Raw genomic sequence first — 9,212 nt, 5'->3', positions numbered from 1 at the left:
TTCCTGCTGCAAGTCAAGACATGGATGTGAAGTATTTTGTCTTTTATGGAGCTTCAGTCAGCAGTTTTGGATGGTAATACTGTGATTTGTGCAACTTCCAAATCTCTTGGACACCATGTGGGGGCTGCTTAGGAGTTATCTCCCATTTGGCCATTCATAATCTGTACTGAATGTCCTATAGCATTGCTGGTTTCATTTGTGTTTTCTCTGATGATGGGAATGTGGAGCATCCCTATCCCAAATGCTGCCATATCCAGTCCTAAGGTAGTTGTATTTCATTCCTGAGCATTCACTGTGAAGACATTAGCTGGCAAGATGAGAAAAACATCATTATTTGACTGCATTAGTCATTAATGTGCTTTTTAATATAGAATAATGGGTGGCCTCCAAGTAGTGCAGGGCATGAACTTGTGGGTGGTAGAGCAAACCTGGCATAGGAAAAGCTTGGTGGATGGGAGTCTGCAGCCCTTGACATGCAATCCTTTGATCTCTTTTTCTGAGAGTGTGGGAAAACAACGGCAGGAACATACACTGTCCAGTAAAAGTCAGAGTATGAGACAGGCCAAGGAGAGAGCTGTGGCATGGTGCCATTTGAGGTCACAACAACCTACTGCTGTTGCAGTAGACTTAGGGAAACAGCATTCCTTGGATGGAGAGGGAGCCTGCTGCCAGTGCATCAAAAGAAATTCTTCAGATGAAGGAAAATCAAACAAAACCACTGTTTTGTTAGCAAGATAGGTTGTTTTTACCCTGCGAATTTCCTTACTCTACTGCAAAATATAGTCTTCTGAAAGTAACCACAGTTCCCAGCTTGTAAAGGTTGGCAGGAGTTGTCAGTGATGCCATGTCAAAAACTTGCCCAAATCTAAAAGTAACCATCAGAGTTTTCTGTTTATCACCTTAGTTTGTCTGCATTGTATTTCACTGGTTTGTTGTCAGGTTGTTGGGCATGGGGGCTGCCTCAAGCCTGTGTTTGTCCCACACCCTCGTCCTGTCATTTCTGCAGGGAGATGTTGTAAATAAGAGCAGAACTCCTTATTTGAGAGGGCTTCCCCTAATTCTGCTGATTGCTTTAAGTAGTTTCTATCAGCAAAACTATTGATGTTCACTGTGAACAATCACTTGATGTCAGTCTTTTTAATGTTCCCATGTAATTTTTAATATTTTGTAAAGAAATTAGACTTATTTATTAATTTTGATTGGTTGTTTCCTAAGAGCTTTTGAACTACTTGACGTATTTTTAAGGGAAGTCTATGATAGATATTTGCAATCCCCTAAAGAAAGTGGATGGGGACTTACTGTTCACAATCTTTTCAAGTATAAATGAAACTCAGAGAAGCCATATTCAAAAGGGAAGGGAGGTGATTGAAACTCCATATGGATCCAGGAGGATTCTGAGGTTATGGAATAAAAATCACCAAGGGTTGCCAGATGCATAGTAGCTATACCTGACTCATTAAATCCCTGATTTGAAAATAATTAAATGATAGAAGAGAATTTCAGGGAAATATTATGTCTGCTTATGCTGCTCTTAGGCATCTGCTTAAGGCCACAGAGCCAGAATGAGACTGTTAGAGACAGATGGGCTTTCTTTCCAGACCCAGTACAGCTATTCTGAAGTTACTGGTGCATTTATAAATCCAGAATTGCCAAAGCATTGCTGCTTCTTGGCCCAGGAAGGGTCATGGTAAAGGAGTTTGGACCTTTATGGGGAGGAGAAGTTGCAAAATTAGGGACAAAGAACAAAATCTAGAAGGAAGAAGACTCGAAAATTTCTGTAGTCTATAGATTTAAGTGGAATCACTGTGCTTCTACAGTTCAATGCATGTAATTTGTGTGCGTGTCTACACTTGCATAGCTTATACCATAATAACAGTGAGCATTCACTGGGTATTAGTGTAGATTATGGTTCCATGGACATTTCTTTAAGCAGCTCTGATGATTTAATTGGATTCTGCCATGAAGAAAGCCAGACTGAGAAACTGAACCTGAACTAAAAGTAACTCAGGAAAATACAAAGCATCAGTTTTAATCTGGTTCTGTTCCTGCATCCGGTTCAGCACTCAGCTGAAAGCAAGCCTTGACAGTGATACTGGCTTTTTCATGTCTCAAGTGTTTGTGAAACTGCAATCTCAGGGAAGTGGGTGTGAAACCACTGCCTTAAACTGTGCTGTGTTTGTTCCCTGTCACTCTCTCAATGCAAGGCATTTGCAGGCTGCATCAGAATTTGGCACACAGCATGTCTTTGCAGCCAGTGTATAGAGCTCATAGTCCCCTGATATATGCAAGTTAAAGTGTTCAGTCCTAATATGAACCTTATTTCAGTTCCTCCAAGGAACTGCTTCAAATGTTTTACATCACTTTGCTTTTCAGTTCCATTAGAAATTGTTCCTAATGTTGTCTTCCTTTCTCTCCAGATAATCTGATCAAAGCCATCCTGTCAGCAACCAAAGATTACCGTCTAACTCCAGCTCTTGACAGGTAAGATGAGACCTTTAGAACAGAAGCAGTAGAAGTGATAGTTTTTGCACGTGTCCTAAATAAATTTTGCTAGGTGTCTTTGCCAGAAATTATTGCCAATAAATTTGGCTGTGCTTTGGAGGTAGATCAGGAGCTGGAAACCAAGTTGCCTTTCCAGTAAATCTGTAAACTCTGGAGACCTCTGATAAGTCAAACATGAGTAGAAAAAAAACATTTACCTTTTGACTATTTCCTGATCTTTTATTTCATATGGTGTCACAATACACCCTCTTACCCCTTTTTCAAATAAGCAAATAGCAGGTTTTCAGTAATTGCTTTATTCTTTTTTACCCTTTCTGACAAAGCAACAGAATCGTAAGAAACTCTCAGAGGGAAAGAAGGGACTGGCTTGTTTTAACAATGTTTCACTAATTCGTCATTCTTAAAGCAGGAATTTGTGATTATGTTGGTTTCTCCAAGCCTGTGCCAAGATGCAATAGCAGTTCTCCTGGGTCCTGAGGTATTTGGACTGATGTCTTTAGAAGAAGTTCCTTTGATTCTTCTGTCCTATTGTAGACGGTGCTTCTGAAACTCACTGGCTTGTTTACAATCAGCTTCCCAGTTATAATCCTTTAGTCTTTCCTAACTTTGCTTTTCTGTCATTCCTTCCCTTTGCCCTGCAGTTTTGGTTTAGTGCCAAAGTTAGCTTAGAGGCAGTTTCTGAAAGAAACAGTCAGAGGTTTTTACTGGGACAGGATCTCTTGTCAAAGTCCTGGTACTATTCCCTTCCAACAGGTCGTGCTTCCTTGAACCCAGGCTAACAGCACAGTTCTTGGTTCCTAAACGTAGTGGTTTTATTTCCTGGCCAAGCTCCGCTTCTGTCCATTTTTCCATTACAAGGTCCATAAGCTTTTCCAGCCTTCCCTCCACATCTTTCACATTGATTGTAGAATTTGCCTGCTGTAGCTGGAGTTGGGAGTTACTCTCTATGTGAAAATTTTTTCTTATTTTTTGCAATCCATGTGCTAATTTAAGTTACTTTGAAGTTTGCCTTCCTCACAGCAGTGCTGGATGGAGTTAGCCTTCAGAATTTGGATTAATTTGAGAAATTATGTCCAGAAGGCAAAATCATTTTATAAATGACCTTCTTAGAGATTTTGCATATAACTGAGTCTCACCCATCTGGGGTTTCTCTCAGCTCTGGTTGGAGAGTTAAGATTTTAATCTGTTGAAAAATCCACATATAGACTCTTTCAGAGTTTCCTTGTGGGAAATTAGTGTTAATGACAGAAAGGACTGGTGGAAGATACAGGGAAGGTTAAGGTAATTGTGACTCTTGCTGCTCACCTGTTTTTTGAGGAGTGGAATGTGGTTTGCTTTTTAAAAAAAGTAGTTTCTTAGGAACTTGCTGCTCATTTTGGTTTTGCTTTATTCCTAATGGGTTTGGTGCAGAGATAGGAAAGGCCTAATACTCAAGCCTTCGTCAAAGGTATGTGAAGTCCCTGCCATATCAAGTATGGACAAGACCTAAGGAAGAAGCTAGAAATATATTTCTGTAGTATTGCAGTAACAGTTTGGTGGTATGTGTGCTTGTAAACACACAGATACCTTGGGGAAATACTGTTTTCCTTGGCATTTCCATGATAAATGCAAAGCAGTGTATGTTGGTTGTGCAGTACATATGCCTCATGGTCAAATACTGCCCTAGCCCTTCCCAGGGAGCAGGCTTTAGAGAGGAAAGATAAAAATTTAAGCTGGTCTGGCAGAAAAGGAGTGGAAGGGCTTGGGATAGCAAGTTGCAAAGTGACAGCCTAAAGCAGTAAGTGGATGGAGTTGCAGCAGGGGTATTGTTACCAGCGAGAGCTTGTGTACTGTTGGAGGTGTTAAGGCTACCTCAGTGCTGCTCTTGGAAACCTGCTTGGTGAGTAGGGCATGGATGAAGACTGGGGTGTGCTTCCCAAAATGTTCTTCAGCTGTTATTGTCAATTAATTACAGTGCTGGCAGCAATGGGTATCTGCTTTTCTGAATTTGGGAAGAACTGACGGAGCAGACTGATGGGAGAGGGTAGCTATTTTTTTATCTTGTCTCAGGCTCCAAGTAGAGCTCAGCAGTTCCTCTCCATGGCACCTCCGGTGCTTGGAGTAGGACTTTGGGGTCTGGCTCACTCTTTGCTGCTCACTGGTCAAGGCGAAAGTCCAGACCTCTCCCTTTTGCTCACCTCCCTGAAGCAACTACAGAGGGTCTAACTTGAGGGCTGAAAAAATGCCTTACTCTGAAAGAGTTAGGTAAGAGATACATCTAGACTGTGTTGAGGTACCAGGAGTCAGACTAGGACATCTTGTGAACCCTTCCACTTGTATCCTCTCTGGAGTCCAGTAGGCTGATTCTAGCAGTAGTGAAAAAGCTTCAGGGTCATCTGCTCTATAGGATGGAGTTACACCAACATCTAAGAAGCTGTCGTTGCTGCTACTGCCTGCTCTTGGACTGTGGTTCCCTACCCTCACCTTGTGCTGCTGCTATTTGAAGAGGGACTTGAAAGTGGGTCACTGAAATTGTTCCAGTTCAAAAGATTTTCTCACAACCTGGGTTGTTCCAGTGACCTCATTTGAAGAGCTCCCCTCCCAGTAAAGGGGTGCTGTGCCAAGGGCAGGAGGAGATGCAAAGGGCTGGGGTTGGGTGGGGAGGGTGACTGCTGCTGAGCCTATTGAAGGAAGTGTTCATGTAACCACATGCTGAATGCAGCTTTCCCGGGGGAAGAGTAGGAGAGGCAGGAGAGGTGAGATCAGTGCATGAGAGCATAGGAGGGAAAGGGGGTGATTACAGTTGTGTGGTGGGAGATCTACACTAAGCCTTTGGTCTTGTTCCCACCCAAGCTTCTTTACTTCTGCCCTCCTTCACAAAGCTGCCCCTTCACTCCCCTCCCATAAGCCCCAGAAGTGGTTTGTTTGATTATGCCTGTGCCAAAAGGATATCATGGTGCTCCTTTTCTGACACAGTGTACCCACACGGTGCTGAAATGAGGCAAACTCGATCCTTCCAGGTACATGTACACCTTTTATCATCCCGAGGCACCTCTGCCAACTCATTCCAGCTAATCCCTCCATTGTGAGCAGAGTTGTGTTAATGACTAGCAGCACCTGGAGGGCATGTGAACAAATGCTATAGGTCACACCTGTAACACAGTGTAAGTGATGCCATGCTACCTTAGTTTTTCTTCATGGCTCCTTATTATGACACCTTTGGTTGAACCACTTAGAATAACGTGCTTCTGCTCCAGGGCAGGAGTTGGGTAAAGCTGAATTTGTGTTTGTCAGGGGAGTTGCAACTCAACTCTAGCTTATCTGGAAGATAAGCTTGATTGGACATCCAGGGGGCTTTCCCTAGAATCAGTGTCCTCTTCCTTCTGAGCTGACATGTCTTTCTCTCCAGTGCAGGTGTTGCTGGGACTCATCTTTGACACTTCAGAGTTCTCTTGGCTGTTCCAGGCCCGTTTATATCACCAACATTTTCGCTTCTTGTTTCAGGGGCTCTTCCAGTGACCTGCTTCTCATTCTGTAAATTGACCAGGGCTTGGTTTCTAGTTCACTGGCTTCTTAGTGGATTTTTGGGTTAAATCTCTGCAGTGATGACCTGTAAATTTTCTATGAAAGGACACAAATATAAAAACCTTACTGTCCCATTTCTATTGCCTGCAGGTGGTAATGAAGGAAAACTGAGATTTTGGGCTTATAACTAACTAGTCTTTATTAACACAGTATATAAACTAACAAGTGAGGAAGGAACTTGCTAGGGCAAGAGATGTGTGTGTCCCTCTGGCTCATGTTTATAGCACCAGTTTAAGTAGCAGCTGCCAGATCAAACCAGAATATGCTAAGCCTCCCTAAGCACCAGTTACCCTAAAGATGTATTTTTTAATAATTCTGTTATATCTTTCATCAAAGCCTTTAATTCCAAAGTTGCGTGAAGGAAAGCTTTGTGGTTTTTTCCCGACAAATCCCTAAAGCACTCTGATAAGAGAGGAAGAGGAAGCAGCAATTGCTACAACATGTACATGTGTTCACAGTGCTATATTGTTTGAGAAAATCTGTGTGAATCCCGGTTTTGGTGTAGATGAACTCAGGCTCTGAGCATCTGTGTCAGGAGGCTGTACATCTGGCTGCAGATCCCATTTGGGGGCTTTAGGGAAAGTCTTTCTGGTGTGGAAAGTCCATGACCCTCCTTCCTACCACCCTGGTAGCAAACTGAAACCTGGGCTGAGGCTGGTGTATTCAGTCCCTGAGCTCTTCTGAAAAAGAAATACAGCTTTGACATACTGTGTAAACAAACAAAAGGTGTTTGCACACCTCTTTGTGGAGAAACAATTGAGCTGTAACTGATGCTGCCTGCGAGGTGTGTTTCTTCACTCAGAAAATTGCCTGGAGGCAGCAGTGACTCTGCAAATTTCCCATGCTCAGAAGTCATCAGTGCTGGCTGTGAAGGAGCCCAGCTATGCTTGTGACAAGTGCTCAAACTTCTGGTCAGGAAGTGAGGGCAGGTCCCTGACATACCTGCCAGAAGCTTCCCTTTTACAGCGCCATCAGGGTGGCCCTGCAGTCATTTCACTGTCCCATGGTATGACTGCCAAAGCTGGTGTGACCAAGCCAGCTCACCTTTCTGCCTGTCTTGATCTAAACAGTTTGGGCTGCTCTGTTTTGGTGGACACTTTTGATGCACAGAACCCAGGTGAAGTCCAAGACTCACCATATCTTCATCACATGCATTTGAATAAAGCGATCTGCACCTGAGTGCTGCCTTCTGGGTGTGCAATGGGCTGACTTCTGGTTTTACAAAGAGAGTGGGCAGGGTGCTTCTGAAAGAGATTTAGGGAAAAAATCTCTGGAAAATCAGAGACTAGACTTCAGCATCAATAAGATACTAACAAAAAATCTGGTCAATGGAGTTAAGGAATAAGGAGGATGTTTTAAAGTATGTTAAGACCACCAGGATATGAGAGTGGTTCATGCAGGGCAAAGATGATTAACTTACGAGTTACGATAAGGCAGGAGCCTTCAGTTAAGTATTTGGTTTGGGTTTGTTTTTTTTAAGAAGATAGAATGATGTTGTCCCATTTTACATCAAAATACTTTCTATTTTTTTTATTAGTAACTGTGGGGATGCTAAATGACAATTGTGTCTTTTTGCATCAGTAAGCATTGAAGAATATTTAAAGGATTAAATAAGTTATTTTTAATGTTACTGTTTGCTTTTAAACTCTTCTTGGGATGTGGATAGAACTGCAAATGTACTGTTCCTGGAGAAATATGGGAGATGACAAAGAGGTGGCTGTAAGTTGATTAGCTTTGCAGGAAAAATCCTGGAAAGTTAGATCAAGAATAGAGCTCGGGTGGCAGTGTAATTGCTATGAGTTATATTGAGTTTTGTGGAAATGAAATCTTGTCACATAGAGGTTTTTAGATGAACTTAGAAGTTTGAGTAATAAAGGTAACCTTTTAAAGATATTAATTATTTTTTAAATCTCAGTCCATTGTATTGTGATTCTACAGAACAGTGTTGTAGACATATCCTTTTTAGGAATGGTATATGTCACATGGCTTTAAAAAGTGATTCTCAGGGTTGAGAATTAATCCTTTAGTGATACTTTTAGTGTAATCCTGCTGGCAAATGTTCACAGTGGTTAAGACCCATCTGAGAGAAATGTAAAATTACACAAGGAAAATTTGCCAGAGCCAAAGACTGGGGTAGTAAGGAGCAGAGGAGTGCCAGGTCAGTCTAGACCTTTTCTTATCATAGGACCATTTTCTGAGGCATCTCACAGGTGACAATGCAGATCGTTTTTACAAGATGGAGATTATATTCTGCAAGTCAATCACAGTAGAAAGAGCATTAAAACAAGATACATAAAATGTCTGTGCAAGAGCAACCCTGCTCTGAGCAGCATTAGCTCCTCATGCTGGTCTCAGAGAGTCAGTGCTTTGGAAATCTGGGGAGAATCTGAAAATGGTTCAGAGAGGTACAGCAAATCTGAGTCAAAATCTAGCAGAACTGTGATACTGTAAGAGATGTGATGAGCTTCCTCTGGTTTGCGTGGACAAGAGAAAAATAAGAAAGGTCTTTGATAGGTCTATAAATTCTGTGTGGGAACAGGGCCATGAAGAGAGGCTGCTGCAACAGCTTTGGCTGGTGGAACTGGTTCTTCTATCTCATGTGTAGCAGCTCATGCTCACCAGTCTGAACCGTAACTGATTGTCCACCTAGAAGCAGATGTTTACACACTGGTTTGTCAGTAAGTGGGTCGCATGCGGATGTGGAAGGGGCTGCTGACAGTAGATGGTGCTTTAATTTAGCAGAAAGGGGAAGAATGTGATCAAGTGATTTGAGGCTGAAACCAGTTTGTATTTGAAACTGGTAAGAGCATCCTAACAGCAAGTCGGAAGGGGATAGAGGGGAGTGTCTGTAGCTTGCAGCCTCTGGATTTCAGCATGGTGTTCTTCTTCAAAATGTAAAATTAAGAAAAGTCATGTCGCACAGAAAACTGAGTACAGAAATTAGTGTTCACCCATCTGTCTGTTGTTTAGGAGGTCAAACTTTCTTACTGTAATCATCAAAAGAGCATGTTTTCATCTGCGGTTTCATTGGCTAGAACTGAACTATGTCTTTTTTTCCCTCCCGCAGCACCTTTTCCTTAAAGGTTTCAACAAAGTTGTTACCATCTTTGTCACACAACAGGGTGTACTTGCAGCCAACTCTTTCC

The 9,212-nt window shown here is 42.2% G+C and overlaps 1 protein-coding gene across 7 annotated transcripts in view; it reads left to right on the top strand.

Annotated features, from left to right (window-relative positions):
* The window catches only part of ST3GAL3 (ST3 beta-galactoside alpha-2,3-sialyltransferase 3), a 181,209-nt gene that overhangs the window by 119,928 nt on the left and 52,069 nt on the right, over nucleotides 1-9,212 (top strand). For all 7 annotated transcript variants that reach the window (XM_010006570.1, XM_010006569.1, XM_010006575.1 and 4 more), the window contains one exon: nucleotides 2,418-2,481. In XM_010006570.1, the coding sequence (XP_010004872.1) occupies nucleotides 2,418-2,481 (64 nt within the window). The remainder of the gene's footprint in view (nucleotides 1-2,417; nucleotides 2,482-9,212) is intronic.

Source organism: Chaetura pelagica, unplaced genomic scaffold (genome assembly GCF_000747805.2).
Source record: "Chaetura pelagica isolate M959 unplaced genomic scaffold, ChaPel_1.0 scaffold69, whole genome shotgun sequence".
NCBI lineage: Eukaryota > Metazoa > Chordata > Aves > Apodiformes > Apodidae > Chaetura > Chaetura pelagica.
This window is presented reverse-complemented; position numbering and strand designations above follow the sequence as displayed.